General features: G+C 36.2%; 1 protein-coding gene across 1 annotated transcript; it reads left to right on the top strand.

Moving 5' to 3' along the window:
- Nucleotides 1-26,624, top strand: SLCO1A2 (solute carrier organic anion transporter family member 1A2). Its single transcript, XM_081819141.1, has 10 exons — nt 1-116; nt 5,242-5,383; nt 9,103-9,235; nt 12,451-12,557; nt 14,718-14,864; nt 17,531-17,629; nt 18,222-18,443; nt 21,080-21,244; nt 22,468-22,663; nt 26,004-26,624. Exons 1-10 carry the CDS (start codon nt 57-59, stop codon nt 26,236-26,238), a joined length of 1,506 nt encoding a protein of 501 aa, XP_081675267.1. The 5' UTR covers nt 1-56; the 3' UTR covers nt 26,239-26,624.

Below are 26,624 nucleotides of genomic sequence, written 5' to 3'. Positions count from 1 at the left end.
ACTAAGAAATATCAAGATTTAAAACCTAAATACCTTGGGACACTCAGAAGAACAAGATGGCAGAAATTGAGAAAAGAATTGAAACCCATAGAATAAGATGTCTTTCCAAGCTGAAGGTATGGACTCGTGTGTGTGTGGATATATGTATATGTACCTTTTTTTTTTAACCTAGAGCTTGTAAAGTTGCTCACATGAAGTGATTTAATGTTAATGTCACATTACCTGATATACTGATAATTTCTTGCTTTGCTGAGGTTTGTTTTAAACTGAGGGTTGAATAGGGCTATTGATTCAGGCAATTTAATCAGAAATGGTTTTGAGGAACTTAAATGGAAGATAAGGTCTTAAAGTTTTCAGGCACATAATATATTACACCAGGATTTAATTTGTTGGATCAAAGGGCCATTTTAATGCTCACCCTTGTAGGGTTTCTAGTCCAGAGGAGTATGGGGGTCTCTCCTAGAAAATGGTTCAATGGACAGAAAGGCTTTGTCTATCTGCATGCAATGATTACTTCACAACAAGCCAGTAAAACAAATGTTTACTTCAAGCTTTGGCAACATATCAGTCATTCTCTGTAAGAATAATGCCCATTTTGTTAATTGTTTCTGGTATTCTTGCCTATTTCAGAGCAAATTCTTTTCATATAACTTCAAAGCCATTTGCCTTCAAAGAAAATTTGAATTTGTTTTAAACCAAGGGATCTGGAAATTTGTCTGGATTCTACAGCTAGTGCCCGCAAGTGATTTCCAGACTTAAACTGCCACCAATATTCTCCCTATCAAAGTTTGTTTTCTCTTCACACACATGTAGGGAAAATCTCCACATGTGCATAAAAGTGGAGAATTATCATCTAGATCTAGAAAACTACTTTTGCCTAAAATGCCATATTAATTATTTAAAAAATTCCTCTTAAATTGTCCCCCAATTCTCATGTCCTTCTTCTAAAATTGAGTGTTAAAAATAAGGATTTAGGCTCAGGATCCCCGTGTTCATACCTAGTTCAACTGCATACTTGCCAGGTGACCCTGGACAAGTTCCTTAACCTCTTTGTGCTTCTGCTTTCTTATTTGAAAAAGCTAACAACAATACTCTTATTTCATAGGATTTTTTTCCTTTTTACAAACTTGGAAAAATTACTAGAATATTGTAAACATTCAATAAATATTAGTTATTATTATTGATAGCATTATATGTTAACTAACTGGAATTTAAATAAAAACTTGGAAGAAAAAATTAATAGCATTTGTGTATAAAAGTCAAGTCAATCAGAGAAAGACAATTATCATATGGTTTCACTCATGTGTGGAATGTAAGAAATAGTGCAGAGGATCATAAGAAAAGGGAGGGAAAACTGAACGGAAAGAAATCAGAGAAGAGACAAACCATGAGAGACTCTTAACTCTGGGAAACAAACTGAGGGTTGCTGAAGGGGAGGTGGGTGGGGGGATGGGGTAACTGGGTGATGAGCATTAAGGAGGGCACATGATAGGATGAGCACTGAGTGTTACATACAACTGATGAATTATTGAACACTACATCTGAAACTAATGATGTTGGATAATTGAATTTAAATAAAAAAATAAAAGTCAAGTCAGGTGTTATTTATAAATAATTGCTCTTAATTTAATATTTGCTTACTTTGGAGTTTGGCAAGATTAGATACTGATGTTCATGTTATGGCAAAATATTAAGAGGACAAGTCTATCAGGTAAAACTGGGCACCAACTGCTTAATAGTCAGATTTTTTTTTTTTGCTTCTCTGAACTTAGAAATATGCATAGTAAACAAAATTCTTTAGAAAGCATCAGAGGACTGTCCTCAATAAGTTTGCCTAAAACTCTGGGCATTACTGTTAAATGCTAGTAGGATAGCTTCATAAACATAGAGGTTATTTTGCACCAGACATGAGTCATAATAGCCACTGGTTGCTTTCACTTTGTGACTAGAACCAAACTGTTTAGGCAACCCATCTAGGTGTTTTAGGAAAGAACATTGGGGTCATGATTCATCTAGTTTCCTTTCTTAAAGTGTAAAATAAAATAAATTACTCTCCCAAATATGATTCATATGTTATTTTATAGACCTTACTTTTAAATATAAAACCTGAATTATAAAACCATATGAAAATTTTATATTCTCAATCATGTGCTCTGCAAAGATTTATAGTGTGGAGTCAGTTTCTACAAATGACATTTACTATAAAAGACTAAACAACTGGAGTTATAGCCATATCATCTTCTCAGCCATGTAATGGTTTTGACTCATATTGAGCTTTATACTTAAATTTCCCAGTTCTTTTTCCATAAATTTCTATTCAGATTTCTCCAAATGAATTGGTACAGCCAACTCAGCTTAGGAGTATTTATTTAATCCTATTATATTTCATCTTATATTCAGCCCACTTTCAGCTCTGACCACTTCTTCAGGATGTTTTTGAATATTTCATCTGTCATTCATTCAGCAAACTTGTATTGAGTGCCTACTATTCTTTAGGCATTTACTAGACACCAAAGATACAAAGGTAAATAATATATGGATCCTATATTTGAATTGTTCACAGTATAGTGAGGGAGGAGGTTATAGGCATCCAAGCTTATATATAAAGTGCATTGTGATAAGAGCTATAATAGAGACAGTACACAGCAGGTAGGTAATGAGTGAGTAGTCAAGGCTGCCTGGGGAGCAGAGAGACAGGAAGGCTCCACATTAGAAACGATGATAGAGTTGATAATAGAGATAGAGTATGCATTGATCAGATGCATAAGGGGAAGAAAAACTTTACAAGTGGAATGCCATCCTGTAAAAGGCACTGAGATGTGAAATGGCATGGTGAATTAAGAAACTGTAAGTAGAACATTATGTCCAGGGACAAGCAGCAGGATATGATACTGAGATATAGATGAGACACCGTTTGCCATCTAAAAAAATAGAGATTTTTGCTTGTGGGAAATCACTAAAACATTTTAAGAAGTGAAATCACATGCTAGTTATGCATCTTATTTATTCATTTGACAGATATTTACTAAACTCCAAATTAGTGGTGGTGTCAAGGGGAGGGAGTGTAGGTGTGGACAAGACTAGAGGCAACTAAGTAATGCTGGCAATTGTCTTAGCTAAACTGTGTGTTCATTTGAGAGATTTCAGCATATGGATGATAGGGAAAGCTATGGGAATAAGTGAGATTTCTTAGGGAGAGCACATATAGCACAAAGAGTAGAAGGTACAAGACAAATCCTGAAGGGGTTGACCAAAGAGAAGACTGAATAGAAAGAGTCTAGCAGGCAGGTGGACATATATGTATGCATGGGGGGAGGGAATTTCAGGAAGAAAAGAGATTAGCGGGGTCAAATGAATCAGAGACATCAGGTTAGTTGAGGACTAAGAAGTATCTACTGAACTTGGAAACTAAGAAGTTGCTTTTGACCTTTTGTGGAATAGTTCAGGAGAGGCCAGACATTAGGAAACTAAAGGGTGAATGGAAGGTTAGGGTCTAGGCAATAAACCTGTTCTTCCAAACAGCCTGATGGTAGCTGAAGTAGCAACTATCAGGGGTTAGGGAAAAAATAAAATTTTTTAAAGACAAATATCTTGAATATATTTATAAATTAGTAGGGAGAGAGGCAGTAAAGGGCATGAGGTTGAACATAGAGGATAGAGTATTTACTGATAAATCATGATCTCAAATGGGTAGAATGGGTTCAAAAGCATGGGTGGAGGAATTTTATTGTACTGGAAAAGGGACACCTATCCTTTAAAGGCAGGAGGGGAATTAGAGGGGCAGAGATGGAGGTAAGTTTGATGATGACATTGTGGAGATCATTTGCTAGTCATGAAAAGCACCTGACTGGTTTGAAGACTGAGAAATAGAAAAGATTGTGAATAATTTTGAAGGGAATGTGCAGGTGCAATATAAATTGTGGGGTTGGTTCAAGATTGGGAATGTGAAAGGTGGAGGGGTGAAGATTTTAGGGATTTGAGTATGCTGGCTAGAGAGCAGACTGAATTGTCTCCAAGGATGGAATTGTCATCAGGAAACATCTTTAAGTGGGACCAAGGAAAAAGTCCTATGGCATAGGGTTGGAAACCACCATTCAGGACAACCTAAATCTATTCATCACTAATTTGTTGGTCTTGAAGCAGTGCTTAATCTACCTAATCATACTATTACCCAGTATATAACACTCATTTGCCAAGCCCTCTATTGAAATCTGTTTCTTTCTAATTTAATAAAACTATCAAAATTTTGACTTTTCCACATTTTTAGTAAGATCATACTAGCTTTTGGTGATCACAATAGTTCTATTTGTTAAGTTGTCCTTGATTTTTGTTATGGATCACATCAACCTGACTGTCCTCTGAAACTCTATCAGTATACAGGAAATGTGATTCAATACATGGAAATTTATTGTATTCATATTCATTCCTTAAAGCAAATACCTGGTCAGTTTAGAAACATTTTTATAATGGTTTATAATTACTTTAATATAATATGTATATAAATATGTATATATAACATATAACATTGCTTTAAATAAATAAACTGGGAGTGAGCAGCAGTCTAATGTTGCATGATTTACCTATTACTTTGGAGAGACCCTGAGCAAATTTGCTATAGAAATAATGTCTTTGTGTAATGCCACGTTCCTTTTTTTATTATCGTATATGTCTTCTTTGTACTACAGATAGCATTATAGTGCTGAAGATCTATTCAAACTATTAGCTATATCTTATTTAGAGTGGCTGTTTCTGTGTATGTCCAAGATATGCCTATAAAATAATGAGGCTACAACTACTGACAAAATTCAATATTACTGGGGTGCCTGGGTGGCTCAGTTGGTTAAGCGACTGCCTTCAGCTCAGGTCATGATCCTGGAGTCCTGGGATCGAGTCCCGTATCGGGCTCCCTGCTTGGCAGGGAGCCTGCTTCTCCCTCTGACCCTCCCCCCTCTCATGTGCTCTCTGTCTCTCTCATTCTCTCTGTCTTAAATAAATAAATAAAATCTTAAAAAAAAATTCAATATTACTAATCAGTCCTACTTTGAGTTTTCGAAGAGATAACATGGCATGAAAGACCAGAAGAACAGACCACATTAAAAGTTTCTTGCATATTCAAGGGTTACTTATGTTGGAGACAACCATTCTTATGGTAGAAGATATTTTGTTAATAGGTGACAAATACAAAAATATATGATCAAAAATAAATTTTTCCTGTGTTTTTTAATATTCTTTTCTCCCTAGATGTTTCTTCTGGCAATAACATGTGCATTCGTATCCAAAACACTATCTGGATCTTACATGAATTCCATGCTCACACAAATAGAGAGACAATTCAACATCCCTACATTTCTAGTCGGATTTATTAACGGGAGCTTTGAGATTGGTAATGAATTATTTTTGCATTACTTCTTTTTATATTTTATCTATAAAACTAGTCTGAATTTTATTCTCCTTATTTGCAATTTTAGGACTAATCTGACTAGTCTAATCTGACTGAATAACATGTTTTCCAAAATGAATGGATAGCCTTGCTAACTTTGGAATATTCTTAGAAACAATTCATTGAAATATTATCCCCCAAATAACACCTAAATATTGCCACATATCCAACCATTGGACTTTTTATTCTAATAGTTTTTTGGTCAGCTAGAATGAGTAGCAGAGTATTTAGAATTTTTATATTTAATCTATCATTTGATAATTCTTAAAACTCTATCTTCCTATGTAGAAGATATATATCATGGTAAACAAAGCTGTTTTCTAAAGGAAAACATGAATATTTTTCTTCTCCTGCTGTTTCTGGGAGGTTAACAATTCTTCTTTCTAAGTCCAGAGGGAAAAAGAAACTGTTTTCACATCTCCCTGAATTTATTTCAGAAACAGACTCTAGGAAAGAATAAAATCTATTCTTACTGTCTGATTTTTGTGGAGGACTGGGAAGATGTGAAGACACAGGAAGAATGAGGAAGAGAGAGATTTCTCCTGTAAACAAAGCTGCATAGAAATATGAATACTATTCTTTCACAGTTTTAGAGTAGCTTCTACTTCCTCCAAGGTGAAAGTTACCTTTAATATACTTCATCAATATCTGGAAGAAAAATCGGGATTGAGGAGAGGCAAAGCTAAAACAGGTGATGCTTGATCTTGTCTCTTAGTGTTTAACCTATCCCCCCAACCCAACTCAGTACCACTTGTGGGCTGGATCCTGGTGAAGGAGTTAGAAATAACTCTTTATACAGTCCTGCCTGGACTCAGCTCACAATCTAATGGAGGGCATCGATGTACAATAATAATTTTAATTGAATGCAGTAAGTTCGGTGGCATAGATAGATGCAAAGTCCTATGGGAACATAAATCAAGACACAGCCTTACTTAGGGAAGGTGTTGGAGGATGAGTAAAAAGTTTTCTAGGTGAAGAAAGAGGGATGAGTGTGAAGGGAATTCCAATAGAAGAAGCATAAGGGCAAGGTAGTGTAGTAATTTGTATGGGGAGCAACATTCAGCCCAATATTATTGACTCACAAAGCTTATGTGGGAATTATTAAGATATGAGTCTGGAGAAATGGGCAGCAGTGAGAAATCGACTATGGTTAGCCTTGTGTGTTTGCTATGGAACTTGCATAAAATAAAAATTATAAAAGTAAAAAGAAACCCCATTTTATTTGAATAAAATCATCAAAATATTAAAACAACTGGTCATATAGTAGTATTTGTGCTTACCAATACATTAAATATAATATCTACACTAAATTACAATACATTATATTACACTACAATACATTAAAAATAATATCTACACTTACCAATACATTAAATATAATATCTACACTAAACCCCAGGTTTACAGCTTGGGCAGTGGAGTGGATAGTGGTGCTGAGACAGAGAATAGGAAAAGGGGGACAAGACTGTGGTGGTGGCTATGGGGATGATGATGAGTTCTGTTTAGGCAAATTATTTGTGGTATTAGCAGTGAGGCCTTTGAGTAATGATGTCTTCATGGCAGTTATATGAGCTAGAAGCCTTGGAGGAGCTGTTTGGGCTGGAGCTACTGATTATTGAGTAAACAGGTGGTTTTTAAAACTAAAGAACAGATGAGGCTATTTAGGGAGAGGGTACAGGGAGATAAGTACTATGGACAAAGGGTGGATCCCTGAGGTGCACCAATACTTAAGGAATAGGTGGAAGAAAGGAGCCCACAAAAGTGTTAAGAGAAGGAATAGTCAGAGAATTAAGAGGGGAAGCAGGAGAGAATGTTATGATAGATACCAAGGGAGTAGAAGTTTCCAAAAGAAGAATTTGTCAGCAGTCTCAAAAGCATTAGACACATCCAGTTAGACAAGGATAGAAAACTATCCCCTGGGTTTTATGATATGATAATTGATGATTTTGGCCTGGGCACTTTTAGCTGAAGAGTAGATAGAGAAGCTAGAAGGCAGAAAGAGAGCAGTGACTTTGGGAAAGAATGAGAGGGGAAGAAGTGGAATCTGTGACTACAGGTGACGGTTTGGAGAGAAACTAGAAAATATCTGTAATTAAAATGCAGCAGAGAGGGAGACACTTAAAATGTATAAGAAAGATTTTAATTCTTGGACTAAGTTGCTGGAGAAATGGAGTAGGGTGTTAGACCTTGGATGGTCAGATGGGCACCACAACCTCTCAAACTGAAGGAAGGTGGAAAAGCCATTGAGGTGGGAAACCTGACTGCCCCAATTTTTTTGACAAAGTAAAAAGTATTAACTATGGAATGTGAGTGGCGATAGGTGGCTTGAGAAAAATGGTGAAGATCTGAAATAATTGCTGAAGGGAAGAGGAGAGGTAATTTACAGATGCCAATAAATGCATTAGTTTGCTTACCTTTCCTCGGTAATTTTTATAGACAGTGTTCTCCATACCTTTGATAAAAATATTATCTATCCATTTCTATTCCCTCTCAATGGTGATTATTTTACCAACAGAGAAAGGCAGCTTGAAATGCTCACCCTTACATGGAGAGAAGGCTCTTCCTTTCTTCTCATTTCAAAAGTGGATATGGCTTTTGAACGGTGGCTTTCTAGAGATAATACTTTCAACGTGGTTGGCTTTGATGATGGGAATTTTAGAAACCTAGGGAGGCCAGTGTGGTGGCACTTGGTGAGGCACCGTCCATATGAAACAAAATATAGGCACTGACATCTCTTCTTAACAAGGCAGACTAGAGCAAAACAGATATGGAAAGAAAAGTCTTCAAAATATACACTACTACTTGGAAAATTATTAACAACTTGAGGGAGAGTTTTTTAAATTTTTATCATTCTCAAGCTCATCATAGAGATTTTCCTTATGTAGAGTAGATCAGGGAAAATATTGATCACTGAATTTAAAATGTATCATATGAGAACTTCCTCATGTGTTTGGTTCTTTCAACCCTTTATGCCATTCTCATCAAGTCTTGTCCATTGGAATGGGGCCTCCCCAATTAGTTTCTTTATCCTTAAACTTCATCCTAAGATGTGGATAAATTTTTCATTGAATTTACTTCTCAAAGCAAGACTTACTTCTAAGACCCAGTTGGAGAAGTGAAGACCTACTGTTTTTTACTTCTAAGGAGATAAGTAAAAATAAACATAGATCCCTGGCTTGGATATATTGACCAATATTTAGTTACATTTAAATCATGAGTTAAAACATAAATCTATCTGAATTTGTCTTTGGCTTCTCTTTTCAAGCATGGAGCAGACATGGAGGGAAAGGCCAGAGGTGACATACAGTCTAACACCTACTTTGGCATCCCATTTTTCTAAGCTACATAATCACACACACAGAGTCTTTAACATCTCTCAGAACCATTGCCCAGTCCCACTGGCTTCTCTTCTTCTGCCCTCTTTAAATGTTGGTGTTCCACAGAGATCTGTTTACATATTTGTCGACATTGTGAAACAGAGTCCTTCTTCAAGGCACGAGTTGTGTCTTATTCATTTATTGCTTCATGCATCCCTAGCACCAGTCCTGGTATTTGAGAGAGTTTTTATACAATAAATGCCAGATAGTAAATGATTGGATGAAGCTAAGCTATTGTTCATTCTTATTGAAATATTCATTTTTTTATCTCAATTTTTTTCCTAGGAAATCTTTTGTTGATTATATTTGTGAGTTATTTTGGAACCAAATTGCATAGACCTATACTGATTGGTGTCGGATGTGTGGTTATGGGCATAGGGTGTTTCTTACAATCTCTACCTCATTTCCTCATGGACCTGTAAGTATTCCAGTTTCTGATGACTTTTTAAGCTCAACTTTTGATTGTATGGAATGAAACTTGAAATTTCCTTTCTAGGAGCAATACTTCCTAAAAGCACAGAGCACCGCAATGGGAGCTGAAAGATGCAGATTCCGTTCCACCAGTCTGTTGTGCTCTGGGCTGCCTTGCTTCACTTACATAGTCACATTTTTCCACCTATGAAACAGAGATTTGAGATTTTATGGAGTGGAGCCTGATGAAAAAATTTTAGGACCTGGCAAAATGTGGGCTTATTCTTTTCCGGGGACTATTTAGACACTTCTAATTACAATGAGGTTCTGTTTACTTGTATGTAGGTCATTAAGAGACAGGCCAGTCTGAAGGTTGATTTTTATTTTAATTTTACCAAAGTAATACGTGCACCAACTTGTAAAATTAAAATTATATTGAAAAAATTTATCCCCTGTCCCTTCAACATTGTCCATATTACTGCTTTCCAGGAGTAGCTACTTGCAACTCTTTTAGTTCTTTCTTCTGCTATTTGCCTCCATGGTTCTAAGTAAATGTTTATCCTTTTAGTTGTTAATACTTTTGTGTTATGTAATATATATTGATTTTCTGCTATAAAATTATATTCACTATTTCCATGTGTATGACTATGTAAGTATCTTTCACTGCTGAATCATGCTGTCATTCCTTTCTTATATCATCTTTATTTTCCTTGGATTTAATAATTGTTCCCTTTTTATTTGAGTCATTTTCTTTTTATCTCTCACTAATCACCAAACTCTCCACTGATAGGGCAACATCTCAAAATGCTCATACATATCACAGGGTTTCATTTTTGTCTTAGAGATACCTCTATGTCACCATCAATCCTCTGTCTGCAATCTGAACTGGAATCTCCCTGGGCTTGGTGCATGGCTCCTTCCTTGAAATTTTCCCTCACCATTATTCTTGGGAATTTTCCAATGACTCTTTTGTTCTTTGAATGTATCTTTTTAAGGAACATTTTGTTCTTCTTTCAAGAATGCAATGTCTTTTTCCATCTAAATTTTCTTCATCTCTCTTCATTCTCTCTGTTTTCTCTGAATGTACAGTTTCTATTTGTTTTGTTTCTATCTTTACTATTACAGGCTTTCCCCATATACCTGGTGGTTCTTGGTTATCTATTCATATTTAAGAGAGAGGAATAACAACAACAAGCTAACTGGAAGTTCTGTGTGTGTGTATAAGTCTTAATCAACGGGGGACTTCTTTGTCGGGTGATTTGTACAGGGACTGGTTATTTTTTAGGTGGCTCAGAACTGCCCATAAACTATCAGCACATGGGAGTGGGAATCTCATTTTTCGGTATGTCGATTTTTTTTAACCTAATATCTGCAGTTTTTAGTGTGGCTTCCCTATCCTCGGTGTCTATTTAGTCTCTAGAGCAAAGGCCACATTCAGTTGCAATGGCAGAGGATGTCTATAAGGGCTTAACTGCTCTTTATACACACTTTAAAGCAATCTTCTTTTGGGACTATGCATATTCTCATTTTAGAAGTATCTTGTTTCTTGCCTGAAGTTTTCCAGGTTTGTGTGGCATGTGTTTAGTTGCTCTCCTACAGGCACTTACTCAGGGCTGTGTTTCTCATATCTACAAATCTAGTGATCACTCAACTGCTTTTCCATTTTCAAAATCCTATTAAACTCTCTCTTTTTGTCAAATCTTCCCTTCTCTTTATCCATATGACATTATGCCTTTCCTTTCCTATTTTAAAATCCATTTACTACCATTTTGCTGATATTTGGGGAATGAATGGACATGGAATGAGTTATTGGGTTTTAAGTAGGTAATTTAAATGAAAAAGATATTTTAACTTTCAGGTATTTCTGAAGGGATCAGCGGTTTCAAGGCAAAGAATTTCTACTGTTCTTTTATTTCCTTTCCTACCCTATCCCATCCTATCCAAGACAATGTCAAGTAATATTCAGCTATTATTTTCATTTCTTTCTACACTCTGCCAAAGGTATTATTCTTTTCTTTCTTTCTTCTTCTTCTTCTTCTTCTTCTTCTTCTTCTTCTTCTTCTTCTTCTTCTTCTTCTTTTTGTCTGAAGCTTCCATGTCTCATGGGATCATGGATGTGGAGACAGAAGCCTTTGTCCACGATTCACAGCCAAATTCTATAGGTATGACTGGGCAGTTATTCTAAGGGGAAGGTATTTTAACCCTTTTTATTATGTTCTATAACATAGTAATTAGGACTATTGGTGACATCCAAGCATAACATTCTTTAGCTCATTTGAAACTCAGAAAGGCAAGTTTTCTTTGGCTTTCTCTTATCTAATAGAAATATAGAAACCAACCCAGTGCAAGTTTTAACAAAGAGAGCTGGACATATTTTCCTCCATTGTTGCAGCAAGTAATTTTCTTTCTGAGAAAGGGCATGTGGATCTTGTGGTAATTTGCCTAAGATAAATGGTCAGAGTTTATTAACACTTTTGTTCTCATGAGAAGAGAAAAAGACATTACATTGTGCCGCCACAGTGTTTGAGATTCTCCTAAGTTTTCTCATTATGATGGGTACATGTTTTGTTTCTCTGAGGGCATTAATGAACACGTGAAGGAATTATTGTTTGGATTCTCAGAAAGTGGGAGACTTTTTTTGTTGTGTTGTTTTCCCCCCCAGAGCCTTTAATTACACTTTGTTGAGTCTATTATTTTTCTTGGTTTTTGTTCCTTATCCCACAGTAATTATTTCCAGGAAATGATCACCTAAAAACCACTGAAGGTTGATGCCAGATAATTTAAAAGGTATATCATCCCCCTACAGATAATTGAAAGCTAGCTGTCAGGGCGCCTGGGTGGCTCAGTTGGTTAAGCGACTGCCTTCGGCTCAGGTCATGATCCTGGAGTCCAGGGATCAAGTCCCACATTGGGTTCCCTGCTCAGCGGGGGGTCTGCTTCTCCCTCTGACCCTCTTCCCTCTCGTGCTCTCTGTCTCTCAATCTCTCTCCAAAAAAAAAAAAAAAAAAAAAAAGAAAGCTAGCTGTCAAGTGATTGTACATTGACAGTGAGTGGCAAGTTCTTTTCAGTGATATTAATTTATGATGATTAGGTGGCAAAATGAAATCTTTCCTGGATTTGGATGTTGTGTCTTATGTGAAGCAGGAGTTGTTAATCTGCACAATGCTCACATTGTCTTCCTTGGCTCCCTAACATCACCATGTTTTCCCTGTGTTCATACAGGTATGAATATGAATCTACAGTTTCAGTTTTAGGCAATTTGTCCTCAAACAGTTTCTTGTGTATGGAAAATGGAACCCAGATTTTCAGACCAACAGAAGATCCATCAGGTTGTGTACTTCATTGTATTGCTTTCTGTTCAGTGAATTTGTAACTGAACACTTTCTGCTGAGGGGCTTTGAATGTTACTAAGTTTGGTTAAGTGAGTAAGGTAAATGAAAAAAAGAAATTTTTTTTCAGAGATTTTGGAGGAGATCATGGAGGCAAATAGAAATGGCTCATAATTTAAATGTTACTCCTCTTATATTTGAATATACTTAATAAGAATGTCTTATCTGTTCTTTGTAATGGTTATTATTTATTTATTTATTTATTTATTTTTGCAATGGTTATTTAAAAATAAGTCAGAGACATCCATCCAAGGACAACTTAGAGTTAATTCCATAGAGGAAAACATCTTAGAAAGATGGATTTAGGCTAATGATTTGTAAATGAGTAATGGAAATAAAAACAAAAAGATGTGTGTTATAGCACTGATCTATAGCAGAGAGAGCAGGCAAGTATGCTATAACCTTGATTTACTCTATTCTCTTTCTGCTGAAGTAGGAACTTGTCTTTCTGCCCTACTTCTTCCTCTTTACCAGAGGTACTAATTTATAGTCTGACACAACAGTGGTGCTTCTTCTGGCTTTCTGCAGGCTCAGGCACCAACATGCCAGCTTCTACTCCTTCATATGTTAAGGGACCTCCTATATAATCTTCTGGTGATGCTTAGTCTGGAAGTAACCCATTGATTGACCTCAGACTGGATGCTTAGTCTGGAAGCAACTCATTGATTGACCTCAGACCAGAACTTCTCTTCCTCTGATGAGGACATTTTTATGCTGGATTCATATCAGTGGGGGTTACATTGGTCCCCAAGGCTGGGAATTTCACTGCTGGCATGGAATCAGAGGAAACTAAACAGCTTCAAGGAGTGTAAGAATAGCTGTCTCAGAAACTCTAAGCCAAAGCAACTCCCTGGGGACAGAAAGAAAGAAACAAACAAACAAAAAAACCAGTGACGTCAATGGTGGCGTATATTCTCTTCTTAAACTGACTTTTGCCAAAGACTGACCTAGGTCTTATTTTCTATTTTTTTTTTTAAATATGCATTGTAATATTTAAATCAAAACCTTTCCAGTCTAGTGAATCTCCAGAAACGTACATTAATTCTTTGATCACCTGACATGTTAAATTTTGTCCTGGAGTAGGCCTAGAATTTGCCTGTGATCTCTAGACACAAATCACTGCACTCACCATAAAAAAAAAACCACATGAATACCCAGAAATGGACGTTATGATTTTCTGGACTGGGAAAGACTGAGAGATAAACCTCACAAGATATTTCCAGGCCCAGCTGTGCTCAGGAGCCTCACATCTGTGAGTACCTGGGCAGATTATAGGAGATAAAAATAAGTTGTCATTCACTTTCCTGAAAACATGACTCTACAGAGTATCCTCCTGGCTTGATAGCTATACTGGCTTAGAACAGAATTGGCTGTTTTCAGACAACTGCCTATCTTCCTCCCTTTCATTCTCTTTGGCCTACTCTTTGTTATTCTACTAAGCAGTGCTGCTCCAAGGATTGGGGTGGGTTTCTCTGTTAAAAATTATTTGGTGGTTACAGTATACAGTAGGTCCTACAGAGAAAATGTGATTACTACCCAGTTAAATATTTTTAGTTTCTATAAAGTAATTAGAGCTATAGAGAACTCAAACTTCAGTGAGATTCTTATTTAAATCTTACAGTATCAGTTCTAGGGAGAGATAATTGTGTTTCTTTTCTCTTCCCTAAGTTAGTATAGAAGTGGGGTAGCTCTCACAGCAGCTAACTGGGTTCAGTAGTTGCTGATAAACTATCTCTCTGCAGGGAAAAAGTTCTGGCTTTTAGTGTTTGTCAATTTCTGTGCATAAATACTGTCATCAAACTACCAATGTGCTGCCATTAAATACTAAATTGAAAAGAGATGTGTATACTCTTCATCTATCCCAACCCAGTAGGAATTGGCTCCCGGATACCACTTACATTTGACCATACCTAAGTATCCTGTCAGAAAATGCAAGTGGGATGGTCCAGTGATACATTACTGACATAGTAGTATAAATCACTGACAAGATGCCATGTCACATAAGAACTGTGAAATGTTTACCAAAAATGTAGAATTAAGTATTACTGATATTTTACTACCAAATCACTAATACCATATCTTTTTTTTCTTTAAATACAGACTGTGTGAAAGAAGTTAAATCATTAATGTGGGTATATGTACTAGTAGGAAATATCATACGTGGAATTGGTGAAACTCCCATCATGCCTTTGGGTATTTCCTACATAGAAGACTTTGCCAAATCTGAAAACTCTCCTTTATATATTGGTGAGTTTGAAAATCTGCCTTAGCCTCTTCTCAGGAAAGGAAGTTCCTTACAGGTAGATGTCAATTACTCGGACTCAGTGATTTCCAGAATGACGACCAGAGTACCTTGGTACAGCTGGTAATCAATAAAAGTTTACTGAATTAAGCTAACTCCAAAAAAGCTACTTTTCTAACTCTGCTTTTTGCTATTAAAAATACCACTCATCTAGTTGCCCCCAGAGTCCTCTTTGACTCATCCATTTCTTTGGCACCACTCTATATCAAGTCTGTTAAGTGATTTACCAATGTTTTCTTTAAAATGTCTCATATTCAAAATCTTTCTATTTTCATTACCTCTATTTTTGTTTGGGTCTACTTCATCTGTAGATTATTATAACATCTTCATTAGTTACTAGCATTTTCTTTCAATTTCTTATAAACATTTTTACAGTATATTTTTTCTCAAATATTGTTTTAATCATGTCTTCTCTACCATGTCTATAAAACATACTGGCTCTTTCTTTACTATATCTGACCTCTCCACTTATTACTCAGTCTAGTTTCTTCACAATCTCTCCATGCTAGTCAGGCTTTTTCAGATTCTTCACAAATATCTGGTTCATACTTTTGGGAATGTTTCTTGAAATTTCCTTTTCTAAAATCCATCAATGTCACCTCCCACAATAACCAAAATAAGATCTACCTTCTTATGTTGTCTTCCAGTCTCCTAAATGTTCTTAATTTATTATGAATAACTTATTTGTATTCTTTAGTTGTTCCATCTGTTGTTATTTACAAAAGTGTAACTTTTAGTCTGGAGACATTTTGCTATTAATGTAGACATATATTTTAAGAACCAGAAATGTCAAAGAGGGTGAAAGAGGATCAGAACAGAGCTACACGTAACGAAGATAGGTCAAAATATTTAGAGATCCTTACCCCGAGTAATCTTTGGCAATTTTTGATCACTCATTGATTTTGCAATAAGATTTTGCGATGTTTTTCTTTTCTGTCCTTTCAAATCCCTTCACGTACTTATCTTGAAAGAATACAAATACTTGCCTGCAATAAATTAACAAATACCGTGTTATAATCTGTATTTCTTTATTCAATAAATACTAGGGCATATAATATATGGAAATAATAGTAATAATCTCTATATGTACTAAGATGAATAAGACATAGTCCATATAAGGTTTAGTATATAAATAACTACATAATTATAAATCAACCAAATCTGATAAATACCTGTGTGTAATTAAATCTGAAAAAAATTAGACTTAAGAAAATGAAATAAATGTGCACATGCATATAATTAAATAACTATAAGTCAATAAGCTATACCATGGAAGAAAATAGTTCCATGTATGGCTTTGAAGTTTAGGAGAGAATATAAAAGCTAGAAATGAATTTTGAGAATCACTTATATAGAGAAAATAAATGAAATTGAGGGAAAAAAATGAGTTTTGTCCTGGGAAGCCATATATAGTGAGAAATCCTAGGTTAAAACACTAGGGAACACTTTTAGTTATTGAGCAGAACAGGAAGAAGAAAATCAAAGGAGTAGTCACAAGGGAAAGAGTAAACAATAAGTGCATAGTTTTGTGAAAGTATTAGGAGGAAAATTCAAAAGAGGAGCTAGCCTGCAATGTCAAATAACATAAAGAGTTAGGAGAATGGAGACCAGAAAAGGACACCAAATAAGTGGCAAAAAGAACACTGGTGCTACCTGCAAGTATTTTGAGAAGAATGTGGAAGGATTTGAGTAGATTCAGGAAGTGGTGAGGGTGTAAATGCAGAGTCTAGTGAAAGGAAAGAAAGCAGGGTGGATGTGAGATACTGTAATCAGTGAATCAGGGAGACTGAACCAACACAAAAAAGGGCATGTTTAATTGAGCAAGACCTCAGAGAAGATAGAAGGGGTTGCGGTCAAGAAGTCAGGTCTGTGTCCAGGAGAGGGTTAGCCTACGGATCCGTGGAGAAGGCAGAAGACATATTTTGAAGTAAGGAGGAACAAGTTGAAGAAGCTGGAGAAGCTGTCTGGGTTTCCAGCAGCCGGGAAGGCTCAGCCTCGATTCTGAATTGTAGATAAGCCATGAGCTCACTGATGATGAAATTCCAGATGAGTAAGAGGTCTTGAGGGCAGAGGGGACTGATGAGAATGGAAGACAAGAATTGAAGGATAAGAAAGGAGATCATGATGAAAGAAGAGAAGTAGCAGTAATGGTGAGGACATAGCCAGAAGAGGTTTCAAATCAGAAATGTGGGAGTGAAAGCTTTCTGAGAAACATGCCATGAGAAATTTATTGTAATGTGGTGCTGGTCTAGAATGCCTCCGAAAATGTGCGTACGGAAAGCAGCAAAAGAATCTCACTCTGTGTTGTGGTTTTGTCAACAGTGTGATCCCAGCCTATGCTCCTACAGCAGATTTACCTGCGATTTATCACGCAAGAGAATTTGGAGGCCTAGAGAAAGTGGTTTTAAATCTTGAGGTTCTTTTTCTCCACATTAACAGAAATAAACTGGTTACTTATATGTACATAAAGCTTAATTTTCTCACAAATTGAAAGTTTAAGGCAAACATATCTGAGGCAAAAACAATGCAGTCTTCAGACTCTTTATGGAATTAGGACTCTTTATGTGGGTATATAACTATACTATAACTTTATATTTTCATTTATTTTTAGGGTTTGTAGAAACAGGAGCTATCATTGGTCCTTTGATTGGACTTTTGTTAGCATCATTCTGTGCAAATGTTTATGTTGACACTGGATCTGTGAACACAGGTAATTCAATAAAATTTATTTATAGGTCTAGAATATACAAATCACCTTCAGTTATGTTATCACAGGTAGTTCTTGCTTTAGTGGGTCAACTCGGTGAGTTGACTAATTCTACTTTTCAGGTGTGCAAACTGGAGTAAAGGAGTTTAAATAATTTTTCGAATATTTCAAACCAGTGAGCAAGAAAACAAGTTAAAATGCTGACCTTCTGACACAAAAGCCAGTGCTCTTTCTATTGTGTCACAACCATGTTTCCTTTTCTCAAGAGATATAAAGACAACATAGGTCTGAATTTCTTTTAATCAAATAATCATTTATATGTAGTTAAATAGAGCTTGGAATTAGTTCATAAATATCTGTTTATAAATTCCCTACAGCAGAGGACAGAGAACCAAAATAATTTATTGCTAGGCAGTATTGTAATACCACATGTTGTCAGACAAATTTTATGAATGTCTAAATTGTTTACAAGGTCTGTACTTGGATAAAACCTGAGAACTGGTTTTATTAATAATATAATAGTAATATTAATAACTTTCTATAGTTCATTCAGGAAATCGTGACCAGCTAATAAAATGTGTATATTTCTTTACAGATGATCTGACCATAACTCCCACTGATACTCGTTGGGTTGGTGCATGGTGGTTTGGCTTTTTGATTTGTGCAGGAGTGAATGTGCTCACTGCCATTCCTTTTTTCTTTTTGCCCAAAACGCTTCCAAAGGAAGGACTAAAGAATAATGCAGACGTCATTAAAAATGACAAAAAAGAGAAACAAAGAGAAGAGGTCAAGAAGGAAAAGGATGGAATCACTAAAGGCAAATATAAGAATTCTAAATACTACATAATTTACTTTTTGTTTTTTAGAGATGTGTCTCTATTTCATTCTAACACTATATCACGCTAGGGTGCATTAAGACAATTTGTCATTAACAGTCAGTAGTCAATAATGTCTAACAAGTCTGAGTCTTCCTGTGCTACTACTTGGGAATAAGTAATATAATTTGGAAGCCAAACTATCTGTAATCAGTATGTATATAAAATTTTATTTCAATTCAGACACTAAATAAATTCCCATTTGCTTTTAAAAAATCTTTTTTATAGAGAACATAGGTCTAATTAAAAATAAAAGAAATTCTGAGAACTGAGAACAAAAGGAGGAAAAAATATACACTATTGCAAATAAATATATAGTTCTGAAATAAAAAAATGTTAGCTTGACTGTGAGCTTCCTGCAAGTTAAGGCGGGGAAAGAAAACACGATAAGTCCCATAACTCTCTATATTTGATAGAGAGAAGAAGAAGAATTCTTTTTTTTTTAAAGATTTTATTTATTTATTTGAGAGAGAGAGAATGAGAGAGAGCACATGAGAGGGGGGAGGGTCAGAGGGAGAAGCAGACTCCCCGCTGAGCAGGGGGCCCGATGCGGGACTCCATCCAGGGACTCCAGGATCATGACCTGAGCCGAAGGCAGTCGCTTAACCAACTGAGCCACCCAGGCGCCTGAAGAAGAAGAATTCTTAAAGAGAAAGTGTTCTCCAAGTAACACATTGTAAAAAAAGAAAAACCCATCATATGATGTAAAATGCAGGCAATATTGAACCACGTAGTAGTTTTCCAGCAAGTACAAATGCATATTTTATAGAACAGGAATTTTTTTTTTTCTTTTTGGATACATCTTCAATAAAAGTTCAAAGAATAATTTACAGAAAGTGTTTCTATGGGAAACTAAGCTAAAGTAGTCTAAGTGTTTAATGTTCAAGAACACTGATTCTCAAACTTGTCCATATGTTGGAATTACCTGGGAAATTTTAAAAAATTACTGATGCCCAGAAATACTGTAGTATTCCCAGGAGGTCTGATTTAATTAGTACGAGGTATGGCCTGGGCCTTGGAATTCTTAGAGATTGTTCATTTACAAGGTAAAGAGGGGCTCAGTCTCCTTATCTGTAAAATGGGGTAATAACAGTACTTACTATTACAGAGTTGTTGTGTGAGGGTAAAAGGAGGTCTGGCACATATTACTATTATTACTGCTATTAGTATTAGTGTTATTATTGTTGATGTTGCTACTTCTACCAACACCCATAAATTATAAGACCTGTTTGCACAGAATTTTTATTAACAGTTACACATTCACTTAAACTACTATTAAACATAATACTTCTCAGTTCATTAGAAGCCAATTCAGAACCTTTCAAATTCCAGAGTGGTCATGATTATATTAACAATTCCTTTGGAAAGGCTGATATGGACTGATAGAAGATTTTAACACAGAATATTGTTTGTGATCTGCAAAGATCAGTTGGGGAAAGAACTGAGCTTAGTATGAGACATATAGAAAACAAGTGGAGCTTAGTATGAGACATACAGAAAAGAGATTTGAACTACTGAGACTCATCTATTAGGACAGAGATGTCAACAAATATGGACAACTTAAGAAGCTCCAAAGTGCTCTGAACACAACTTTCTCACCTGCCATGTACTTTATTCATAAATATGAATTCTACAGCCAAAATAGATTTCTTTGCATTAAGCTATGCTACCTTCTCTCTCTCTCAGTTTGTTTATTTATTGATTCTTTGGATTTCAGGCAGCTTATTGAACAAAAAATACACAATAAGTAAGGAAATCAAGACAAAGAATGTGAAGATAGGAAAAGTGAAAACTAATTATAAGTGAGACTTTGACTCCAAAATGGTGGCAGGGTGACCTTGGAACATTTCCAAGAGATGGGCCACAAATTTGGTCCTAAGCTGTGTCAGTCCACACCAACAGGGGAAAGTTTGGGTTATATCATTTACATAACCCTTAGTATGTACCAAATGAATCAAGATCTCAGAGAGTGGAACCTGGGGGTTTGTATTTTAAAAGATCTCCAGGTGGTTTCATTGTGTATCCAGTGTGAACCTCTGACAGGACCAAACTTATTCTGAGGAAGTAGAAAAATACCCAGTACTTGAGAAAATTATATCCCATGAATTTCCACATATTTTAAATGCTCAGGAACAATAATATCAATATTTGAGTGTGAACTTTATCAAGTTGATCTCCTTCTAAACTTTAAAAACAGAACAAGCATCTTTCAGTCTAGATGATCTCTAGAAAAGAGAGGCTATTAATAGAAGGGAAAAAAAGGAACTGGTGTGAATGCAGACAATATTTTGGTCATGTTATAGTTTTTCCTTAAGACACAATAACAACTTAGTGATGGTAAAACTGTTATGTTCGGCTCCCTGCCCAGTCAGCTGCATTACTGACTTGCAGAGGGTACCAAAATGATATAACTTTAGCTTTCAAGAGGTAACAAAACAAAATAAAGCAAAACAAAACCCAGTATGTGCACTATAAGCAAAAATCTTAATTTGGGAGGGGAGGTTCATGTTTTAGAAAAAGTCTATCTTAAAATGCAAAGCCAAGCTAGTTTAACACTATTGTCATTCTTTCATTTCAGATTTTTTACCGTTCATGAAAAGTCTTTTATGCAACCCAGTTTACATGCTTTTCATACTAATAAGCATTGTACAGTTCAATGCATTTGTTAATATGTTCACCTTCATGCCTAAATATCTGGAACAGCAATATGGAAAATCAGCTTCAGATGCAATCTTTCTAATCGGTATGTTTATTCTTCTCTATGTTAGTAGCTCACTTTTTTTTTTTTTTTTTAACCATGAAAGGGTAAACAGTGTGATGATGGGTCTAGGAAACTCCTAAATTGAAATATGTGGAGATGTTTCTGTCCCTGGTACATTTCCCCCTTTCGTTCTCCAGGGAAATCCACAAACGGTAGGGAAGGACAGAAGCCAGGAAATCCTGGCTTTCTTCTCTGCTCTCTTGCCGGTCAGAATACAAATTCAAAATATTTTTGGAAATCTTGGGGAATGTACAGATTAGAGATAATTTTCAGAGAGGCAAACCATTAATGTAAAAAGGAAAACAATGTTAATTCATTAGGAGTCTGAGTTTCACTCTTGTAACTCCAGGATATGAATTCCATGTCTCTCCTTAGTTCCCTGGGCCCCCTGGTGGTTTGAGATGTCTTTGCAGCCCACGCATTCTGATTTTTCCGTGACCCCATTAACTTCAGTGGCTCTCTTCCACTTTGGGTTTCTCCTGAGAGCTTTTTACTGTTTTGAAAAGTGAATTTCCCAGACTACCTGCATCCACATCACCTAGAATGCTTGTAAAATTTCAGATACCTGGTGCCCACCGAAGACATACTAAATTAGACAATCTGGTGTGGGATTCTGGAATGGACTTTTAACCACTCTCCCAAGAAAATGTGATGGGATTCACTTACCCTGGCATTGTAAGAATGCAACCAAGGGCTGTCTTGTCCTTATCCTTGATTTTTTTCCCTTTTTTTTTTAGGGAGAGGGACACGAAGCATAAATATACTTGACAATCACAGGTTCAGCAAAGTAAGCCTCCAAAGTACCTTGAGCTAAGTCAAATTCTTATCGACTAGAGAGGGTATAAACAACTGCAAAATCATATTACTCACAAACTACTGGTCAACTTTGACTTGTCAGTCCTACCTGAACCATTAGAAAGAAATGTAGATCATGATCCCTGCATACAAGAAATTTACAACCTACTATAATTAATTAAATGAAGGATAGTGATAACAGTCTTCAAAATATACTTTGACATTCTGGGTCATTTAAAAATCTCTCTGTACATAATATGTAACTAAATGGAGATAAAATTCAATCAGCTTTCTTCACTTTGAGTTGGACTTAAATGATTTCTTATGCAAGACATATTAGATAAAAAGTGGTATCTTATTTGTTCTTTTGCTAAGTCACTTTGTAAACAACATTTCACTTACATTTATAGGCATTTATAACTTACCTCCAATATGCCTTGGATATATAGCTGGTGGTTTAATTATGAAGAAGTTCAAGATTACTGTCAAACAAGCTGCCCACATAGGATGTTGGTTATCTTTAATTGAATATCTTCTCCATTTTTTGTGTTTTCTCATGATCTGTGATAATTCTTCAGTTGCTGGCATAACTACCACTTATAAAGGGTATGTTGTTTTCTAATGAATGTCATACTTTTAGAACAGTTAATAATATATTTTATTCAATGATTACCCATGACCAGATCATTAGCTAATCGGAATTAATAACAATAATCCATGGTCTTTATCTTTCTTCCATCTGTCAATTGTAAGCCTATCCCTCCAGGCTCTAGGCTTATTAAAGAGCCTGGGAACATATTATAGGGTTAGTGAGTTATGACTGCACGTGTGTGTGTGGGTGTGTATGTGTGTCTTTTTGATATCCTAGTAGATATTAAAGTTGATATCAAAGAAACTACCAATAGTTTTGGGTTGTATTAGGATATGTGATCCATATATTTTATACTCTCATAAATGGGTAAAATTAAGAATTAACTATATAGTCTCAATCACCTTCATATGTTTCCACAATGGGCTTACATCCAGCATAACTGAATCCTAATACATGATATATTAATTCATATGTGAATTCATACATTTCATTTGTCTAATTAAGTCTCTATCATTGAATAGTTTTGGGTTTGTATTTGAGGGTTATCTGAATTTATAGGAAAGTTATGCATAGTAATGTTTTCTCTTGACTTTTGATAATACACATCCTAACAGATGTGAGATGGTATCTTGTGGCTTTGATTTTTATTTCTCTGATGATTGGTGATATTGAACATCCTTTCATTTACTTATTGGCCATTTGTATATCTTCTTGGGAAAATTTTCTATTTAGTTCCTCCGCCCATTTTAACACTTGGTCTTAGCAAAAAGGCTAAGAAGCGATCCTCTGTCCATTTTAAAATCAGATTGTTTGCTTTTTTGCTATTGAGTTTTATTAGTTTTTTAAATATATTTTGGATATTAATCCTTTATCAGATGTATGATTTGCAAATATTTACTCCCATTCCATAGGGTGTCTTTTCATTTTGATCCTGATTTCCCTTGCTGTCTGGAAGCTTTTTAGTTGATGTAGTTCCACTTGTTTATTTTTGCTTTTGTTACCTGTGCTTTTTGGTGTCCAATCCAAAAAATCATTGCCAAGACTGATGTCAAGGAGTTTACCCACTATATTTTCTTCTAGGTCTTAAATTTAAGGCTTTAATCTGTTTGAGTTTATTTTTTGTGTATTGTATAAGATAGGGGTCTAGTTTCACTCTTTTGCATGTGGCTGTCCAGTTTCCCGACATCATTTATGAAGAGAGTATCCTTTCTCCACAGTAAATTCTTGGTTTGCTTGTGATAATTAACTACATATGCATGGTTTATTTCTGGGTTCTCTATTCTGTTCCATAATCTTTGTGACTCTTTTTTATGCTAGTACCATGCTGTTTTGATTACTATAGCTTTGTAAAATAGTTTGAAATCAGGAAGTGTGATACCTCCAGTTTTGTTCTTCTTTCTCAAGATTGCTTTGGCTACCTTTTTGTGGATCCATAAAAATTTTAGAATTGTTTTTCTATGTTTATGAAAAATGCCACTGGAATCTGTTTAGGGATTGCACTAAATCTGCAGATTGTTTTGGGTAGTCTGGACGTTTTAGCAATATTAATTCTTCCAATCCATGAGCATGGAATATCTTTCTATTTATTGGTGTCTTCCTCAGTTGCTTTCATCAATGTCTTAAAGTTTTTAGTGTACAGAGTCTCACATCCTTGGTTAAATTTATTCCTTAAGTATTTATTCTTTTGATGTAATTATTGGATTGTTTTCTTAATTTCTCTGCTAATGTTTTGTTGAGGCTGAGCTTCACAAGGTGCTGACCGTGCTCTACTCTTGGGCAAGGTTGCTGGCCACGCTCTCTGGAGGAGAGAGGCCTCTAGTTGTATCCCAGAGCTGGGTGGTGCTAGAAACCATCCTCTGGTTGGGCAGAATCGCTGTCCACATTCTCTCATCAGGTGAGGCTGCAAGCTCTGCTCCATGATTGGGCAGAGTCACTAACTAGGTTCCCTGCCTGAGCAAGGCTTCAGGCTATGTTCAGCAATTGGGTAGGGCCAAAGGCTGGGCTCAGCTGCTGGGTGGTGCTATAGTCTGGGCTCTGAGGCTACCAGGGTTGCTGTTCAGGCTCCTTGTTTATGTGGGGCCAGAGGTTATGCTTAACAGTAGGGCAGGGCTATTAGCTTGGCTCCCAGACTGAGCAGGGCTATAGGATGGACTCTGTGGCTTAGGTTCTCAGGCCAGGCTTTCTGGATGGGTGGGACTGGAAGCTATGCTCAGTAGTTAGGCAGGACTGTGAATTTGCTTCCTTGCGCAGATGGGGCAGTTGAACTGTCTCCACAGCCAGTATGGCCTGTTGACTAGGTACCAAATCAAGCAGAAGTGCCAACTGAGCTCCTTGGCAAAAAGAAGTCACCATTCAGCTCTGTAGATGAGCAGAACCACAGGCTGGGATCTGTACTTGGACAATGCTGCAAGTAAGAACACAGTCCACCAAGATCTGAGTGCTGGTTGCTGTAATCCCTGCCCCCCTTCTCCTTCTCTATCTAATTCTTAATGAGTGAGGCCTGCAGATTCTCCCAGTGATCCTCACGAGGTGAGACCTGAATGGACCTCCTTGGAAGCAACCCACAATGCTGAGGGAGCTTGATGTCAACCTTGGGCTCTCTTTTCCCACTGGCAAAATTGTAGGCCCAGGAGGGCCCTCTCAGTGTGGTGTTATGCTGACCTGGGGGTGGGGCAATTTGATTAGAGTGTAACTACTCCTTGTACCCTTCCATTGTGGTCTTTCTAGGTCTTCATGTTCCAAGGGGGTGCTTTAGCCTCACCCTCAGGTACTGGGATTTTCACAATGGTATCGTATCTATGGATAGCTGCTAATTGGTCTTCTTGGGAGGGAGACTGGTCAAGAACACCTATGTTGCCATTTTGATGACCACTGGACATTCTTTATACTAGGAGAACGTATTTGTTTACTCAAGCAGTTAGATTTCTAAAGTTAAATGTACTATCTGCATTACAAATTGAACTTACAGATTTTGATCTTCAAGGTTGCTTTGAAACAAGATCTCTTGTTACTTACTACCATATGGATTAACCATAGGGATTAGGTCATCTTCATTTTTGAGTTCTAATAATACCTGAAAAAAACACCCTCTATATGGAAGGCACTCAGTTAATGTCTGTTAATTAGCTATTTGTTTACCTGAAGTAAATCATTGAAAAGTGGCTATGTGTCACCAAAACAGGTATTTTTTTTTATGCCAGAGCTCAGTACTGAGGTCACACATCGATGTTGGGAAGATTTCTGTTTCTACTTTGGGGAGGAGAGGAAATATAATTTTGGATTAAGATGAAAAGAAGAAAAAGAAAATGCTCTAATAGTCTTTCAATATCCATGCATTATTTTAAATCATTTCAGAATGCAACAAGATTTATATGTGGGAAATACCATCCTTGCTGATTGTAACAGGGATTGCAACTGTCCAACTAAAACATGGGACCCTGTGTGTGGAAACAATGGTGTGTCATATATGTCAGCTTGTCTTGCTGGCTGTGAGACATCTGTTGGAACAGGGATAAATATGGTAATACATTCTATTGGTCTTTTTACAGAACTTTGGTTTTATGCATTCCATTGGAGCTTTCCAACATGAACTGGCTCCACATTTGATAAAAGTAAAATTAAAGTCTTTCTGTATGTTCATTTGATTTGCCTTTTATTTCATAAATCTTATTTTAAACCTCCACAGTGTCTGACCACTAATCATTTTCTTTAATTTTTTTATTTGAGTATAGTGGACACTGATCACTGATCTTTAATTTCATAGCAGTGACATCATTACTCAGATAATTCTTTTTTTTTTTTGCATTTTTAAAATTTTATTATGTTATGTTAATCACCATACATTGCATCATTAGTTTTTGATGTAGTGTTCCATGATTCATTGTTTGCGTATAACACCCAGTACTCCATTCAGTACACGCCCTCTTTGATACCCATCACCAGGCTAACCCATCCCCCCACCCCCTCACCTCTAGA

Source organism: Leptonychotes weddellii, chromosome 5 (assembly GCF_054177405.1).
Source record: "Leptonychotes weddellii isolate Sample4059 chromosome 5, ASM5417740v2, whole genome shotgun sequence".
In the NCBI taxonomy this organism is placed as follows: Eukaryota; Metazoa; Chordata; class Mammalia; order Carnivora; family Phocidae; genus Leptonychotes; species Leptonychotes weddellii.
This window is presented reverse-complemented; position numbering and strand designations above follow the sequence as displayed.